Source organism: Bombus terrestris, chromosome 7 (genome assembly GCF_910591885.1).
Source record: "Bombus terrestris chromosome 7, iyBomTerr1.2, whole genome shotgun sequence".
NCBI classification, from domain to species: Eukaryota; Metazoa; Arthropoda; class Insecta; order Hymenoptera; family Apidae; genus Bombus; species Bombus terrestris.
In genome coordinates this window covers 1704514-1723826 of record NC_063275.1, presented here as the reverse complement: position 1 = coordinate 1723826, position 19313 = coordinate 1704514, and the positions used below count along the sequence as shown (strand labels likewise).

The 19313-nt window shown below is 46.5% G+C and overlaps 1 protein-coding gene across 27 annotated transcripts in view; it reads left to right on the top strand.

Annotated features, from left to right (window-relative positions):
- Positions 1-19313, top strand: part of LOC100648438 (potassium voltage-gated channel protein Shaker) — a 198121-nt gene that overhangs the window by 145053 nt on the left and 33755 nt on the right. Inside the window, exon 1 of one of the 27 annotated variants that reach the window (XM_012309726.3) lies at positions 5560-5788. The exons of the other annotated variants lie outside the window; for them this stretch is intronic. Coding sequence (XP_012165116.1) covers positions 5763-5788 — 26 coding nt within the window. The 5' untranslated portion in view covers positions 5560-5762. Of the gene's footprint in view, positions 1-5559; positions 5789-19313 lie in introns of those variants that run through there. 27 annotated transcript variants of the gene reach the window in all.

Sequence of the window (19313 nt, the reverse complement as noted above, 5' to 3'; positions counted from 1 at the left end):
TTAAAATATTGAACGTCTGTCTTCTCTCTCTCTTTCTCTCTCTCTCTCTCTCTCTCTCTCGGTTATCTTTCCTTTTCCTCTATTCTCTTTTGTTCTTTCCTTTTACTGACCATCGGTAAGATTCTCTCTGTTGGGAACTCGATATGTTTCAGTGGAATTAACGTGCAGCTAGTTTTCGAAGAAAGGCGAAAATACTCGTAGAAATGAGCTGCCCAGAAGGCGATTATTCACGAGACCGTAGCTTGTTATTTCTTTATTTTCTCTGACGTTAAAACGCTCTATCCAACGAGCATTAGGAAATACGAGCCTCGTAATTACGATGCAATTACCAGAATAAGCTAATAAGAGGCTAATAATAGTAGAGTAGTTGTAGGTGGAATTATCCGGAAATCTTGTTAAAAAAGAAAAACGCTTCATTGTTCCAAGAATAGCGATGATTACGAACGGGCGAGGGAAGAAAAAAAAAGAAAGAGCGTGGTGCTCGGTAAACAACGATAATAATATTTCACGACGATTGCGCCACGTGACTCGGCCACATAGTCGACCAATAGTTTGCCCTATTAGCAAAGAAAATTGGATGTAACTGGCAGCCATGTGTAAAGTTTGCGAAAGAAGCTTTTAGGAAACTCCATTAAGGTCCCGGTAATCCCGTGCTGCATGGAAATCCCTTAAAATGTCAGTCGGTCGCTCTGCCAACGCCTTTACGTAATCGATAATTCCAAACGATAAATATTCATCTGCGTGGATTGTTCGCAAAGGATAGAGAAAACGCGTTTGCCGTGCAAGATTGCGTGGGATCTGGTTCTCGACGAGGCAGAAAATTATCGTCCGCCTTTGATCTGGATTTTAATCTGGTTCTCTTTCAATGTAGTCGGAAGCCGATTCAAACGATTTCATTAAAATTCAATCGTTGGAGATTTCTACCTTTTATTATTTCCAACGTACCGTTACGTAATAATTATTACAGCGAAATAGAATGGCAAAGAATGCGATGACAATACAGCGTAATATTAAAAATATCCCTGGTAACTGTGTTTAAGCCTAGCCACGTTCTCAAAACCTAATTCTTTTCTACTGCAGAATTTTTCTCCAACTTGTAATTCAACCTTGTTTTAATTCAAACGTATAATTCAATCTCGAACCTGATCCTTACAACGAATATTTCTAATAGCTTGGTATTTTCATATTTCTAAATAAACGAATGAAACTTACAAACAGATCTATTTTCATAGCTATAATTGTTACAGCATGTACTTTGCCTCGGTTCATTTCTACATCTTATTATATTATTACGCCCAACTATAGTGCAATATTTCCCTGCAGTTCTCAATTTGTAGTTTCAACAGTCATAAAACATACGCAATCCAGCGATTACATCTTTAGTTACCAAGTTAAATACGACGATAAACGTTTGGAACGCGCGATTAGCTTAATCCAAAAATCCGATTAGGTTTGCTCGGCTGATAAAGCAAATAGATAAACAGATAAATAATAATATTGCTATTATGGCGATCGTTGGAACATCGCGTTGAAGTACCTGAAGTGCATGATTCGTATCATGCGACGACGCTCGCAAACCAACGAATAGAACACAGCGTGGATCGATCCAAGTGACAATTCACGACACCTTTTCCGTAGGTGCGTGTGCACTGTGCACCCTGCGGCTTCCGCGCCTTTCCCCAAGGGCCTTTCTGTCTTCCTGGTTTCGCCTCGTTACTCCATATGCCGTGAATACATGTCACGTATGAACGCCTGCATCGTTAACTCTTGCTGTCATGCATGTGCGTATACCAGCCACAGCATCGTGCAACAATAGGAACAAAGAAAGGAACTGGCGGAAATGTTCAGCTAATAAACCTATCGATTCTACGATCGTGTCGCCTTCCTTCTATTCCTGAGAGTTCGAGTGTACGTACATTGGTTGACGATTCGCGAGACGGATCTTCCTGTCGATAGAGTGGTACATGCGATGCATTGTGTGGACCCGTCAATTCAACTTGAATTTTTAGACTTGCGGACGTGTAACATTGAGAAAGGACGAGATAACTTAGTCTCCTTCCTGTTGGAAAACTTCCTACCAGCTTGTTTTTGTACTTCTATGTATTAGGAAAAGTTTCTTTCGTTTTATGAGGAAATAATAGATGCACAATGTTTTTCTGTTTTATATTATTTTGTCGAATTACGTACGATCTATGTTGTTCTGTTGAGATAAACAACGCGACATTTCGCAAACTTAGTTTCACCTTTGTATGAAGCCGCATTGTTGTAAAAAACACGTTTGCGAAAGAAAAACACTTCCCGGACAATCCAATACATTTATTTTTTTTATATATATATAAATTAAAGCTGTTTTATACAAAAGTTCAAGTTCTTTCTTGTAGAAAATGCCGAAAGGAAGGTACATTGCTGTAAAAAACACGTCTGAAAAAGAAAGACACTTCCCGGACAATCTAATACATTTTTTTCTTTTTATATATAAAAGTTAAAATTGTTTTATACAAAAGTTCAAGTTGTTTTTTGTAGAAAATGCCGAAAGGAAGGTACATTGCTGTAAAAAACACGTCTGAAAAAGAAAGACACTTCCCGGACAATCTAATACATTTGTTTTTTTATATATATATATATAAATTAAAGCTGTTTTATACAAAAGTCCAAGTTGTTTCTTGTAGAAAATGCCGAAAGGAAGGTACATTGTTGTAAAAAACACGTCTGAAAAAGAAAGACACTTGCCGGACAATCTAATACATTTGTTTTTTTTATATATATATAAATTAAAGCTGTTTTATACAAAAGTTCAAGTTGTTTCTTGTAGAAAATGCCGAAAGGAAGGTACATTGTTGTAAAAAACACGTCTGAAAAAGAAAGACACTTGCCGGACAATCTAATACATTTGTTTTTTTTATATATATATATATATAAATTAAAGCTGTTTTATACAAAAGTTCAAGTTGTTTATTGTAGAAAATGCCGAAAGGAAGATACATTGTTGTAAAAAACACGTTTGAAAAAGAAAGACACTTCCCGGACAATCTAATACATTTGTTTTTTTTATATATATATAAATTAAAGCTGTTTTATACAAAAGTTCAAGTTGTTTCTTGTAGAAAATGCCGAAAGGAAGGTACATTGTTGTAAAAAACACGTCTGAAAAAGAAAGACACTTGCCGGACAATCTAATACATTTGTTTTTTTTTTAATATATAAAAGTTAAGGTTGTTTTATACAAAAGTTCAAGTTGTTTCTTGTAGAAAATGCCGAAAGGAAGGTACATTGTTGTAAAAAACACGTCTGAAAAAGAAAGACACTTCTCAGACAACCTAATAAATTTGTTTTTTTTATATATATATATAAATTGGAGTCGTTTTATATAAAAGTTGAAGTTGTTTCTTGTGGAATATGCCGGAAGGAAGTTGCATAGTTGGCGACCGTTATTCTTGCGTTAAAAGAAAATTTCTAAATTTCGTTGGGATTTAGTGGAGAATGGTAGGATTATATTCATGGACCGATTTATTTCATCTGCAAGCGTAATAGGACAGCCACACGTTACGGCCGTAAAAGGCGAAGACGCGGAGCCATATTAATTTAACATTACGCCGTAAAGCACGAACGTTCGACCAACATCCCTCGATGCAAATTTCATAAGCGCCACACGAGCGTAGGGAAAAATAACGAGCCACTTAGGATTTTCGAATCCCTGCTTCATCTAAACGATTTCCATTCAATGGCGATCGAGCGGAATGGCTATTATGGAGGTATAGCGCGAACGACGTAAAATATCGCACGATCGATGCCTAAGATCCGCGAATCTCGCTTTAGCATTCGACAACGAATAAGCGAAATCTTTGGAAACGGGTCGTCCGAGGCAGACGAATTTTTCGCGAAAATGTTTCACGATCAGTCGCCTCTGTCGATTTAGCGATCGTGGAAAACGTGGTTGAAAGCGTATTCTGTTCGGCTATAGCGACGCTGTTTCCGTTCATCGAGATCGTATCCGCTTGTTTGTTCGTTTATCGAATTGTTGTTTGCTCGTGTCGATCAATCGACTGCTCTTTCGTCAAATTTTCTTCTTTCTCGAATCCCTCGACATTTTTGTTCAAATGCTTTTTCCCATTTCAACCTGTGTACTTGAGATTTCCTGTATCTGGTGGAAAAGCTTCGCAAACACGTTCCCCCGTCGATCAAAGCAATCGTACGATTGCTCCAGTTGTCGAACCACGTTCGTCGTCGGCAAATTTTTATCTTCTTTTTATCTCACAATTCTCGATAGTTGCACGTCGCGGTGTTTAATCGAAGCTGACGTTATTCACGATTCGAGCATGGGAACAAGTTCGTTAAGTAAGATCACAAAATAAGCTGGAGAAGAAGATTCGAGAGGGCGAGTAATCTTCGGAGAAGAAATAAATGAGAAAACGCGTGCTCTTTTCTCGAAGCTTACAGAACAGAGTAGTCGTGTGGGACGCTAAACCTCTTCTTTTTTCCTCCATCGTTCTTTATCTTTCGCAATTTTCGTTTCTCCTTTTCTTTTTCTTCTTCTATCTTCGTCGTTCCATTTGTACCGGTCGCTTTGACTTCTTCAACGCTACACCAACAAGTCTAACTACGATATCGTCGACGCCAGTTCCGAGTACTTTCTTTATCTGCAGCGTTAACCGTACAACGAACGAACAAGTTCGATGGGATGGCCAACTGAGAAAGATGGAAACTGCTTTCCACGTGTCCAGTACTCTGGCGGTTTACAGATTTCCCAAGTTTCTGCTTAATCTAATTACAGCTACGACTATAAGTGTTACGATCGTGTTATCGGTTCACGTTCCATGCATTTTAGCCGTGACAGTAACTTGGAAAGAAATTTCGATTGGCATAAATTCAGCACTGCATAGATTTTGCGCCAGGACCAACGTTCCAGCAACGCGGTTCAAGCGTTTCGATCTTCTTTCCGCGTTAGGCCGATACGCGATCGAGTCCGCTTAACGAAACGTGTAAATATTGGGTTGACAACTAAGTGATTGCGAGTTTTGTCAATATCACCTAACGACAAAAACCGCAATCACTTAGTTACCAATCCAATATTATGCCTGATCGTTCAGAAAGTTAAAGTATGGAACAAAGTGTAGATATCAGTTGACGAAGATAAGAAAGACAAAAGCGAGCGCGTGCTAGCGAATCGGAATCGAAACAGTTGGCGCGCGACGAGGCGTAACCCTCTTTTTCCGCATTGTATTCGGTCGCGTTTCAACTTGACCCTGAAAGGATTTCCGGCTTGACGAAAATCGTCGGATGACGACTGGTCGACCTGCTTGGCAGGCCGACTGACATGCCGAAATATTTTTCGCCCTGCGCGTATGGTTGATCGGAGTAGTGGCATACATGTGCTCTCAGTAGTCGGCACAGGATCGCTTGACGCAAGGGAGTCGATAAGGATAGCGAGAATGCTGGCGCCATCTAATAATCTACCCTGGTATTATCATCGCCCGACTCTACAGGGAAACTGTACGCCAGCGCGCCAGCTCGCACGGCTGTGCAGGGTGCGATGCTTTGTTTACGTCAGTGAATTCTAATCCTTCGGCACTCGGACAATAGCATCTGATCCTTCACTAACGCGTCGCATTCCGCACGGCTGTGAGTTGGCTCTGCTCGGCTGGGTTCGGTTCGGCTCGACATCCGACCAAAGACGCGGCCACTTGCCGCCACTTCATTACTGTTCAACGATTTAAAATGCTGTCAGAAAGGACCATGTGGATTTGCTGAAGGACGTGAACGTGATGTTGCCTGGTCGGAGTAAAATGGGGTGAGAAAAGAAGTAGATAGAACGGTGTTGATATCTTCGAACGCCAGCTACGCTTTTGGTGAGCTAACATTCGCATGGAGCCGCTTTGATAAACATCGAAGAAAGGAGAAACCAAAGAAAGAAAAGGGAACGGTGTTACGCGACGGCAAGCTCGTCGTCACGCTACGATTTGCAATCTGCCCAACCGATTGGTTTCAACCGATGCTTTCGCTTCGTCGGACGCTTTATCGAATGCTTTGCAACGTGTTTTCCCGTAAGCCACGTTACTGTGAATTGATTGTGTGTTGCGTAACACCGTTAACTTTTCACTCGAATTGTCACATGGTGCTAGAACGTCTGCATGCGTAGAATATCGCGTCCGTTAGTCGCGATTTCCGTACGTCGCGTCGTGACGCAATTGGAACGCGCGTTCAGATACCATTCGCTGAAGCTTTCCTCGTTTTTTCTTCCTTTGCAGAATTTGCACGATTATCGGACGACTCTCGCCGGTTCGATCTGGCGAAAGATTCTTGTGTTCGTATCGCGAGCTTCTTATCTTCGACAAGCGAGACGAGCCTTTGAAAACGTTTCGATCGAAACGCAACAAATTTTCGAATCGACGCTCGGCTAACACGTGAAACCCGAACCAATTAGTTGGCATGGTCGGTTCACTTTCGTTTACTTCGATGCGTGTCGCACGGCAACGAAGGACCAGAAGGTTTTCAGCTTTCGTCAGTTTCGTTAGCGGGTCGTGACTTTCCGATGAAATTTCCACGCGAGTAAAACGTTCGAAATCTCGAACGCTGACCGCTCAGGTATTTCTTCTCGGAATCTGACTGGAAAAAATGGCTTTCCGATCGTACGCTTTCGATTATTACGGCGATTCCTATTGGAAATCGTATGGACACGCGATTGGTTGTCTTAAACTCGGCAAGTAGTTGGGTCACTGGGTTGAAGCTTAAATAGCTCGATGGATAATTCTTCTTTACGTACGCTGTTGCGTACTCGGAGTAATCGGCTAAGGGATTCTCGAATCGAGAATCGACTTACGCCTCCAAACAGACGACTAGTTTCCGTCTGGAACGAGCCGTTTAACGTTCGAGCGCGCCCCACTTACCCTCTAACATCTTTGTTTCCTCGCTATTTCGCCCTGTTTTTTCATTCCGCTTCCCGTATGTTCCCGAACGAGAAACAGACACCAGTGGAATTGAGCCGTTTAACCGAGCCGTTTATGGATCAAGTGAACTGGAACGGTTACTTTATAAGCTCGTTAAAGCGGCCAGAGGACGCGAATCATTCCCGTGGGTAAGATCAGTAATTCGATGCACGTCCACGTCACTCGTTTTCGCGTTTACGTGGCTACGCCTTCCCCTTATCGACGGAAATGAACGTGCCGCTTGTAATAACCGCGTTACACGAAGCCCCGCTGACCATTTCCACCTCCGAACCCTTTCCACTTCAATTTTTCCTACGGAAATTTCTTCAATTCCTTTTCCCTGCCGATCGTTTCCCCTTTCGGAGAGAATTTCCAGCGGACTTGCTACCGATACGACGTTTCGACAAATCGAATTTACAACCGAAGATATGCGATCGGATTATTCGCTGGGAGAAGAATTGCGTTCGGACAACTGCGCGTACGTGGAAAATTATTATCACCTTTTTCCTTCGTTCTTTCGTTCGCTAAAAGCCGGAAACGGGAAAGAGACGTGGCGGTGAAAAAAGAATTTCTCAGCGATGTATCGCGACTATATTGCTTGCCAGGTGACATAGAAGTCGCCGGGCATGTCGGCTGCAGTTGCGGGCTTGTTACTGGCAATTCGTCGGATCAGGGTCATTTTGGACGTTTCATTGATGCTTCGCGCTACATTCACGGGGTAACCAGAGTTAACCACTCCCATCGAGGCCATGAGAAACAGGGAAGCTGACCTAGATAACTATGCTCACGACCCGATTCGTCCCATCTTCACCAAAGCCGGTGAATGGAAACGACATGACGCACACACCATACTGCTCTCTCCTTCCCTCCTCCTCTAACCATCACTCTGTCTCTTCTCTCTTTTTCTCAATCCATAACCTTATTTCCTTTACGTAACCGGTCAGGACTCACGTAAGAGCATCGAGAACGCGGTCCTCTTACCATTCCGCGATCTCCAATTCCTGTCGATCACATTTACGTATGTCCTTTACATTTCACATTGCCAGCGATCGTGTGTGTGTTATGTTTACTGCTGTATCTAATGACACACTGGTCTCGAGGTAATTACGCGTGAACGTCTTTGGCAGATTAAGAACGTACGAGAGTAACTGAGACAACCGAGAGAAAGCGAGAGAGCAACTTCAAAAGGGGAAGTTAAAAATTCCTGTTGAAAGTCGTATGGAGATTATGGGTTGATGTTGGTCGAGCGAAAAATTACTTTAACGCGTAGCTTGTCGATTTTCGCGTCGCGGTTAACGATAATCGCGTCTCATCCTCTGTCATACGGTTACAACGCGAGTTATTCTCGGATCTCGTATCTCGCAACGTACGGCGAAAATATTGCACCGCCGACGAAATCCTCGGCCCATTAGATTTACGACTGTGTACGTTGCTGCAAGAAGACAAACGTGGAAGCGGAGATTGCCTAGAAAAATCGACAAGTATGCGACGGCGGATTCCCCGCGAGTATTTCTCTAGATTTTTTTTCCAATTACCGTAGACGGAAACATGGACAAAAAATTGCCAGATTTTTTACCTTCTCTACCGGTTTTTCGTTCAACACGGCATATTCGCTCGTGTCGTTAACGAGGAAAGTTTTACATCCTACGGCGCGTCTGTTTCCATCGTTACCATATCCTTCAGGATCGTAACAAATAAAAGGATTTATTTCTAGTTTCGGGTATTCTGCTGGCCGGATATTTTTCTCTCACATCAGCTTACGGACGTACACAATTGCCTGTTTTCTATTCAAATCAAAATTCTTCCATTGGCTCTCACAGGGGAGTTTCTCGAATGAAACAATCAAGTTTCTCAAACTAAAGAAATAGAAATAACATTTCCAAAGTGATATGGATCCCGTGTCAACCACTTTTTTATCAACCGATAATAGACACGTTCTGCGCGATATTACGAACGTGCGATGCACAGCGGCCCGACGCAAGGTAATAGGAAACGGCGAATTTGCAAAAGTCAATTCGCGAGCTAACGCATGATTATCGACAAATATAATTTGCGAGACGCGGCCAATAATAGATTTCCAATTCGCTAGCTAGCAGGTTTCCATTAGACGGGCTATGGGAGGCGGGCCAACGTTAATTCGAGGAACAAATGACGATGGAAGGAGACCTCGGCATAGTCGCGAAAGTAGAAACGTCGAACGTGATGCAACGCTTTAAATTATTCCGTCTTCTCGGCGATCGTCTTTCTCCAAACCGCGCGAAATCCGATAACCAGACGTTGTGATTTTTTTTCGAAATAATTGGCGCGATAAAATATCGACAAGTAAGTAGACAAATTCAAAGTGAGAAGAAACTCTATTTAACCATCGAAGATGTTTGCAGAGGAAAATAGGTAGAGGAAACTATCGGAAGGTGGAGCGGTTGTTTAAAAGTAAGAGTTGCTAAAGTTTTTAACAGGTTGTACCCCTCGATATCTCGACTCGTTTAATCTCTTGTTGCTCCGAATGTGGATCTTGCGGACGTTCTCGTGGTGAAAGAAGCACTTGGTAAAGATCAATCACTGAGAGTACCCACTGGTACGCTTCTTCCCATTGTCTTCTTTGACGCGGGTCTCCTTGGTGGTAACGCTTTGTCACGATGAGTTTAATACCTCGGCCGCAAGACTCTCGAGTGGCGTAGCCGGTGTGTACAGCGTCGCCAACATCCCCATCGGCACATGCACAAACTTTTTCGCTTTATCTATCCATCCGCAGGATCATATCCTGTGTTTCAACTGCGTGATCGCGTGTTTCTTTTCCACTCGATATCGTGGCGCTCGTTAATCTGCCTTACCGATCGCAACTACGATCGAGGTAGCTTCGTCTCATCTTACGTTTACATCGGGTCATCTTACGTTTCCTCTCAGCGAGGCTCACGCTCCTCGTAAACTGTGCGTTTCGTTTATCGAATTTCGGTCGATTCGGTTGTAGCGCGCGCTGCGATCGAGTTTCTCGAGGATCGATAATTTGTGGACGGTTGGCAAAGTGGCGAGAATTCGTGCAATCGTTGAATAAGCAGAAACTAGAGATTTTCGGTGCGATCGGATGGCGACGATGCGGCTAATCGATGTATCGAGGATATTGGGAGACGGTGTGGCAGATAGGAACGCCGTGCATCAATTGGCCGAATTATTACAGCGGCACAAAGAACGAATTTCGATATGAAAACTTGTGCGGTGTAATTGGAAATAGGGCGGCCAGGCTGCGGATGCGAGCCGCGTCGTTGGCTTAGCTCCACGTCGCGTTGCGGTTGTATTTCGCTGCCCCATATACACAGATATTTATTGGCGTGTCTTAACTTTCGACTTGGAACTTCGCAGGATCGCGAGGGGAAACTTGCCTCGAATCGACTCGGCTGCAACTTTTATCGCGAAACTACGAGAAAAGTCGCCTTTGTCGCGCAACTTTCCTTCCGTCGGCCACGTTTTCCATGGGCTGCCGATTTTCGTCGTAGCCACCAATTAGTCCGCTTCGTCTCTGCTTACTCTCTAATTTCTCCACCGAAATCGTCCTATACAAAACATTCGTTGTTAACACTTTACCGACCGCTAGCGGTTCAACAGCATACGCACGTCAGGCGCAGATTCTCGCCGGCTCTGTTCCGGTTTAGACTCTCCAATACCATTCTTTTCGTTCATCGCGAACGATAAGTTTTTCAAATTCGTATAAAACTGTGGGAGCTTAGAAAGTAAACTGAGCAACTGAGCGAGGCACTTTATTACTAAGAAGCGAATTACTGCTCAAATAACAAGAAAGATTATCGGCGACAAATAGCCGATTAATAGATTATCGATCGGTAAGTGTCGGCGACAAAATACCGATTAATTGGTTATCGGTCGGTAAAGTGTTAAGTTTTCTGCGTTGAATCCTACGCAACTTGATGTGCAATTCGATCAATGTTTTCGATCGGTACATAATCTCTCTTCGCGAGATCTTCCTTACGCTATCTGTCTTTCCATTTTTCTTCTCTGTCGCATCTTGCTCGACCACATTCGACTCGACTGTACCAACAGTTGCATTCAACTTGGCATTGCCGCGAGCGTTCATAAAGTTCATTAATTAGCTGAAATCGCGGATAATTAACGTTTAAAACACACTTTAGCTGGAAGTAATTAGAAGGTTTAAAGTTTAACGTTAAAAGTTGACGCAGTCTCGTGTTGCGCGTAGCTTGTGCTTCGCGCTAGAACTCGAGCCGCTTTCCAGCCACGCTTCAATCTTATCGTGTCCTTTATCATAGTGATTGTAGCGTCGTATCCGACCGCGAAACGAAGTTACTTCCAGTGGCCCCGCCCCCAAACAAACAGGATACACCCACTCGGAAATATTTATCTGGCCGAATTATTCTCTGATTTCTGTAACGCGAAACTCTAATCAATCTATTCGCAGTTACGCAAAACGCTCATTTCCGACTGGAAGCCTGAATTAGATCGGTTTGTCCAACGATCTGACTAACTGTCGTAACGCACGCGACGGAACTCGGATAAACTTTTGCGCGCGGTTCTTTTCCTTCCAGAAATACGTAACGAACAACGTCCACCTCATAGCAAACTTTCTATCTCTGACAATGGCAAGACGCGGAGTCTATGGTATCGTTTGAACGTATTTGCAAAGGTTAGGATGCTACAGAAGAATCGTCGAATGAAGTATAAAGGCATAGTGCAAGAAGTTTCGAAGGTCATTTTATTATGACGACGAAACTTCCTCCTTGAACCATCTTTGCCATTTTTCCTTCGCTCTTTCCTTTCGTCCCATCTCCGCTGTGTGACCCTTGGCCCAATCATAGCCAATCGTTCAAACGTATAATTTCAAATGCATGACAAGGTCGTGGTATTCTATTTATTTTTAAATATTAAATGCACGTGATGAATTGATCGGCAAATTGAAGTAGCGCAAATCTGTACAAGGTGTGCCCCCAGCCACGAGGCAAATAGCAAGGTCCACGTGTAGAGTCCGACCTGGATAGAAAAGGAAGTTCGGACAGAGGGAAGTGGTCGACCTGAATTTCAACGAAACTTTGCCTATTTGTAAGAGGGGCGCCCAAGGTAACGATAAATTCTTTAATTCGGCTGTTTCTACCTCTTTGTCGTTCGTTTGCAGCGGCCCCGCCGCTCGTCATTTCGGACCTTCGATCATCGAGAACGTCCGAGGACGAAAGAATCGAAAAATTAGAATTTACGAAACTTGGCGTCTCGTTAAGGGGTTTCAGGATACAGAAACCTCCAGTTTCTTCGTATTTTGCATCGGTTGCTTCTCTCGAAAGCTAGTTTCTTTCTTACGTTCGTTATCTCGCGCCGAGATTGGCGTGAAACTCCGCCTCGACTCCGAATATCGCAACGGATTTCTTCGTACGTGTCTCACAGGACGAAGGAAGAAAAGAGCGGAAGATGAAAATGCGCGCGATGATTCGGTCGGAGAAACGCTACGCTTCGCGTAAGTAGTAGAGTACCTTCCATGGTCCGACACGTGCTACTGTAACATGCATTGACCTTGGCTTTATGGTGGTCGAGCACGCTGTCCGTAGATGGATCAGCTGACGGGACATGGTGGGGAAGGAGGGAGAAGGAGCTTACCAATGGTAAGTTAGAAAGTGTGTGGAAACGAAAGCAGATGAAAAAGGTGAAAAAACGAGGGAGAAAGGAAGAGGCAACGCGAAGAGGAGAATAGGGGCAAATGAAAAAGGAGAAACTGAAAAGTGGGAGTTGCCGGTGAAGGGCCAGGATCAAGAGTAGCTGTTGGGGTGCCGGCGGGGTGGCTGGTCCCTCGTAGAGGGGGGCGAGGGTCGGCAGAGAGGGATGTATTGATTGCGTGTGGTTAGTGCGACGAGGATCGTTCTTCGTGTGTTGGACAAAGACAGACACAGGCTAAGTAGAAAGGGCTCTAGGAGAGAGCGAAGGAGAACGAGAGAGACGAACAGCGCGATCACAGGCTGGTGGGTGCAACGGGGAGTTTCGTACAGGTGCGAGAGGGAGTTGGTAAGGTAGGACGGAGGAGGGGCATGAGGAGGAGACTTGAATTATAGCAGAAGAAACAGACGCGAAGATAAGGAGCGAGGCGAAAGGTGGACAGCGAAGGTAAAAAGGGAAGACTAGGAAGCAGACTACGCTCGTGGTAGCCAGGGGGTATTTGCATAAAGCGAGAGGCGGAAATAAAGAAGCCGGAAGAAACGGAGAGCCAGGTCACGTAGGGAGAAACGGAAGTGGCCGGAAAATAGGAGATGATTGCGCGACGGATAAGACGTTGGAAACGTAACGAAAAGAAAGATAGGCCGGCTAACAGCGTTCGGACGAGTAGGCTAAACGTTCGAAAGGCAGGAAACGCGATAATCGAGCGCGAAGAAAAAGAACGACAGAGAAAGATACTAAACGCCGTGAAAGGTATCGTACAGAGCGCAAGAACGTTCTTCAAAGACGTAATCCTTTTCGATTGCCGCTGTTGGATGTTGATGGTATCTATCTGTCCCGGCGCGGCATGGCACGCGTAACGAGGAGAACGAGACGAGAAGTGGCCGGTAACGCAGCTGGCAATCGCATAATCTGCTTATTGGGATCCTTAACGCGCGCAAAGAGGAGGGAAGATGGAAAGAGAGAGAGAGAGAAAGAGAAAGTGAGATCAATGCCGTTACACTGCATTGCTGCCACATGCTATTCCATTTCCTTCCGGCCAGGTCGAGCGCGACCCGAAGTTTCACGGAGAGTTCGTCTACTTACATGGAACGGTACGTCGCGTCGCAACGATGTAGGTCGGCACGATGGTGTCATGGAAATCACGAAGGAGGAACGGGCGAATTCCAATGACCAACCAGCCGAGATCGAACCGCCTCTTCGATCAATGGGCCGTCGACATTGATTTCCACCCATTTACCCGACCAGCTGCACGCCTTTTTTTCTTATTCGATGAATGAACCTACAGCACGGACTAGAAACTCGTTACACGGGGGAACGCCGGCTTGAAAAACGTTTGCCGGGGATTAATTAAGCGTCACCGATCGTTAGGCCGAGTTCGAAGTTGTTTTTGTTACGCTATCGATTGGAAAATCCCTTCGGAAGATAGGCTTTCCGGAAATGATTCAGGGACGCTCGAATTCTATTTTCACGACGGAACTTTCCAGTTGATTCGTATCCCTTTCGTGCCAGATATTAACCAGGCAATTTTTTTCTCTGCGTGAACCACCAACGGACCGTTTACTCGCTCGTTATTCGAATTTTTCACTCAGGAATCTCAAGTCTGAACTACCTGGAAAATATCTTTTGCCAGAGACGCGAGGCACGATGCACAGCGATGCTAGGGTTCGCTTCGCATTCCGCGATCCTCTACGCTCCATCTCCTCTGTCTCGAATCGTCAGGCGAATAGCTCGCGCGACGATGTAAACCAACCAACCAATTCGTTCTCGGATGCTCGCTCGTCTCTTCTCTCGAGACTTTGCGAACTTGTCCGGTCGAGTTGCTTCGAGTTGGAGCTACCGATTCAAGAAGAACGATCGTTTGGCTAAAGTTTGTGTTTACGTGTTAAAATAGCGAAAGGCGCAGGGACAGGAAAATACAAGAACAGCGACGATCAATGAATGGGTGCGTGTGCGTAGGTCCGCTGGAAATCGTCAGATATTAACACGTATCTGGCTCGGTCACTTTTAACTAACGCTGTAGTAGCACTGTTGGAGTAATGTAGATGGCGTAGCAGGTAGTACGGGGCAGAATATAGCAGTGGTGCACGCGTGGGCCACTCATTCATAATCCGACATGAATATGTAGCACCAATACCTCTTACTCGTTAGCGAGTAACGCGAACTGCGAAATATCGTGCGGCAACCGTATGAAAAGCTAGCGGAGTACACGGTCAACGTTATCCGGTGTCACTACGACATACTCCATCTTGTAAATCGATGCGAGACCGTGCAGGCGAGGCGGGAAAAAAGTAGAGGGACCACGGCAATCGAGGATGAAACATGGAAGAAAAAAAAAAAAAAAGAAGTCCTGTAGATTCGCCAATGTGGCCGAGTTCTACTTCATTGATTGATCAACGCGGCCGCGTTGTAGATTTCATTCGTCGATTTCTGTCGCATGGAAAATCCGAGAAAGCAATGGAAACGGCGAGATTCATTCGCGCGACTCCGCAGCTTTCCGATCGATCGCCACTGGCGTTTTTCTCCGCGTTCTCGTCTCGCTTTATTCGCGGCAAATAACGCGCCAAGTCGCAGATGAACTGGCAGATTGTCGGCCCGCTTTGTAACCCTTTGAGGCGCGCGTTGACTTGCGAGCCAAAGGGGAAACCAGATCGGGTTTCGTAATTTCAAGGGAATCGCGGAATGCATCGCCGGGCCGAAAGAAATCGACGAATCGAGAGGCTGGAGCGCCTGCAAACCGAAATATCTTACGTGCCATGTCTTCGCTGACGTCAGCGTTATACAATTTCCTTGGAAATATCGTGCGAATTACGGCTTGCGATTCGTTACTGTTCGCCGATGCTTTGCGCTGGAGCGCGATCGTCGTCTTACGTAAGCCACATTCGTTCCGCAATTCCATTTTTCACAGCCAGCTTTTATACATTCGTAACTTATCGATACTCCTTGGGAATGGTTGCTTACGGTTATGCGTTTAGCAACCAATAACGTATACTTGTACAGTTTTTCATCTGACATTAAAATTATCAAATTTCCATAGCCACGCCAAAAGCACGAGCTTTCGTACAACGAAAAGCAAGAAATTGTGGGATTCGTGTAGCCGGTCGTTGCCCCCTAACGGAACTAATACAACGCCTGTATCCATTAATGATACAACTTCGTATTTCATCGTTAGTACTCTTAATGAACGGAAATATCGATTAGACGTTCGCTTCTCGCCGAGTATTGCTCGTAGCGTAGGCTAAAATGCGTGCTTTCAACGTGACGGATTAAGCTGATCGAGCACGTGACACGGACTAGACGATACATTTCACACAATCATTGTTCTACGTTCGTGTAACTTTTTCCTACAACTTGAAACCATGTTAAGAGATCGGTATGTCAATGTTGCTTTGAAGATAGTCGCAAGTCCTTGAAATTCTGAAAGATACAACAATCGTGGGAAATCGTGGAATTGCGTGGTAGATGAAGAAATTCGAAAGCGAGCAGGATCGGGTATCGTCGGTGTTTGGTTGAGCGAACAGAGAAACGCGACTACTATCGATCAACGCTAGCAAAAGTCCCCTGGAGAAATAGCGATCGCTGGCAGGAGAGAAGGATCGGGCGCAAGATTAAGTGATGCAAAGGGAAAAAAGTCAGACAGCAGGAAAGAAGAAAAGGAACGGCGCGGCAGTGGACTAAGTCAGCATGGGAAGAGTGCGCGCGCGGTCGTGTTTGAGCGCGCGCGTTGAACAAATGGCGCATGGCCGACGGACGGATACGAGAACTCACGAGGACGAGCGTCTTTATCGTTGTCGATGTCGTCGTTGTCGTTGTTATTGCGAACGTCGTTAGGATACGAACGTATCTGCAAGCTGCCGGATGACCTGCGGCCCGATTTCTCATGGTCGTCGAAAGACCATTCGAAACGAGTACTTTTTGCCAGCGTGCTCGATCGCGACCAACGGTCTGCCTTATCCGCAGAGGGGGGAGAAGAAGGACCGTGAACTGGGGCTGGAGGCCGAGGTGGGGTTGCGGAGGGTCGCGAGGATGCTCGAGGGGAGGGTAGCAGAGGGTACACCTCGTTGCCCAGCATGATTACGCAACAGCCATTGATCTCCTCGTGCCTATAGTCGAAACCTCGTGCTCCCCACGATGCCAGACTAAATCGCGTTCCTCTCCAGGGACAGCGTATCGCGCTTCCACTCGCTAAATTTCACGCTGCCGCGAAGCTGATTAGTCGTCCAACGATCATCGCGTAGCGAATTATCCATTGTTCGTCGTGCGATCGGACAGGCGTTTCTCGCTGCACGTTATCACAGTTCCGACAGTGGGCCAATGCACGCTCGTTAGTCGCACGTTGGGTGCTCGTCGAGATTGGCGGATAAGCGCGTAATCGGCGCGCGATAGTCCGCCGACGAACTTCGTTGCCTCGCAGATGCGTATGGTTTCGTGAGACGAACGACGAAACAGAGAGAAAGAAGGAGAGCAGGCGGGTAGTAGGGGCGGGCGAGAGAGAGAGGAACGGTGAGTGGGGAGCGTAGTGGGGTGGGACGATTGGAGCGAGCGAGAAAGGAGAGTCGTGCAGGTGAAAAAGTGAGAGTGAGAGAGCGCGAGGGAGAGGGAAAGAGAGGCAACGAGGTATTTGTGGAAGAGCGCAGGTTTGTAAGCAAGTGGAGGGGAGGAGGGATAGAAGGGGAGAACGCGTAGAGTCGGGTACAGGGTGAACGGAGAAAAGAAAAACAGCGATGAAGAGAAAAGTAGGCATAACGGATGTGGCTGGCGTTTATAGCAAGCTTTTGTTGCAATACCGCGCCTTCTATTCGCGATATTTCTTTGTCGGGTAGTTGCCAGCAGCAGGGCGATCTCTTCTCTGCCACCACCACCACCACCGATAGTAGCAGCAGCGGCGCGACCGCCACCACCGTATTACGAACGAGGTCCACCTCCACCGGCGCCAACTTCCATCGCGTATCCTCCACTGGCGCTTCGGATACGACAAAGACAGACAGAGAGAGCTAGAGCGAGAGAGAGTGAGAAGGGAGAGAGGGAAGGAGGAAGGGAGCGAGGGAGGGAGAAAAAGAAGGAGCGAGCGTGTGCGGAAGGTAAAGCGGTGGCGGTAGGTTTCTCAGACGAGTTCTCGTCGGCGTAGCGCAAAGGTGGAACGGAACGGAAAACTACTCTGTCGGTTGGTCCGTGGTCCTCGTGGTCGGGTGTGAGGCGCGCGTGCGAGCGAGGCCGAGAGCGAAAGGGGGCAAGCGCGAGCGGGGCGATCGGACAGAAACGGGTACGTGCGTGGCGATCCGAAACGGCGAGCGAGAAGGAAAAGAGGAAAGAGGCGAGAAGGAAGGAGGAGGGAAGGAAGGAAGGACGGAAGGAAGGAAGGAAGGGAGGGAGGAAAGAGGAGGGAAGCGAAAAGGAAGGAGACCCGCGGAAAGATCGCACAGTGTGTCAGTGTACCGAACGGTGCGTTCAGATGATAGGTGCCTCCCGGTGGAGGCGCTTCAGTCAGCCGGCTGCGATCCGTTTGATCGAGATTTTCCGCGCTGCTGCGACGACGAGACGCGTGTCGCGGCCTCCGTTCGCGTCCTTCCGTAGCTCGTCGTCCTCTTTATGACCGTCGTCGTGGTCGTCCCCGTGACCGAAGGCGTTGTCGTCCTTGACAACTCGGTCTCGTTCGCCTGGCCATAGTTACGCGTCGAACGGATCTCGATGGCTCGTGCGCCGTGGATGCCACCGTGCTCGACCCGCCTCTCCATTCTTGTACCTTCGTTCGTCGTCGTGGTCGTCGTGGTCGTCGCCGTCGTCATCGTCGTCGTCGTCCCCGCTTTCGTACCGCTCGCTTCTCCCGTCCACCGACACCACCACCGTCAGTGATCGCGAGTGAACGATGCGTCAGAGTAACGGAACGTACCGCGTCAGTTAACGGTTCCTGTATGTCTTCTCTTCTCGTCTCATCTCTTCTCTTCTCGTCTATTCTCTCCTATCCGTTTGCCACGTCGCGTATCTCTTCGTTCTTTTTCTTTCTCCTCCCTTAGACAGTCCGCCGTTGCTCTTTTCTCTTTCGATTGAAACGCGGCGAGCAGACTGGCGAACTGTTGTGCGCGGATAAAAAGAACGCGCCGTCACGGTAAAAGGGAGGATCGAGCGAGAAGGGTGCGTGTGCAAGCGTGCGAGTGCGCTGCTGAAAGAAGGGTGCCAGGTATTATTATAGCGAAGAGGAACGAGCGTGTGAGCGAATGATAGGCGATAAGAAGCGAACCGAGTGCGAATGGAGATGTAAACGTTAAACGACTGGAACGATAGAAGGGAAACAAAGGGGAAAGCGAGAGAGAAAGAAAGAGAGAGCGAGAGTGAGAGAGAGAGAGAGAGAGAGAGAGAGGGAAGAAGGAGAACGGCGAGTAGAGAAAGGAGAAACGCAGGAAGACGATCGAGGAGAAGGGGGGAAAAAAGAACGAAGAGAGAAGGGAAAACGGTGGAGAATGGATTTTCGGTGGGATTGAGGAAAGAGGAAAAGAAAGAGGGAAAAGGAAAGGAAAGAGAGAGCGAGCAGCCATTTTGATAGGTGGCTGTGTGTTGTGCGCTGCTGCCGCTACTGACTGCGCTGCTGGTGCTGCCTCTTAGCGTCGCTGATCATTGGTGTTCGCGTCACAGTAATCGTTTTGCATAGTGCTCGTGCTGATTCCTCGTGGTAGATCAGTCTCGTGTCGGTGTCCGTTGATATTGGTGCGAGAGAGCAAACAAAGTTGGACAAGG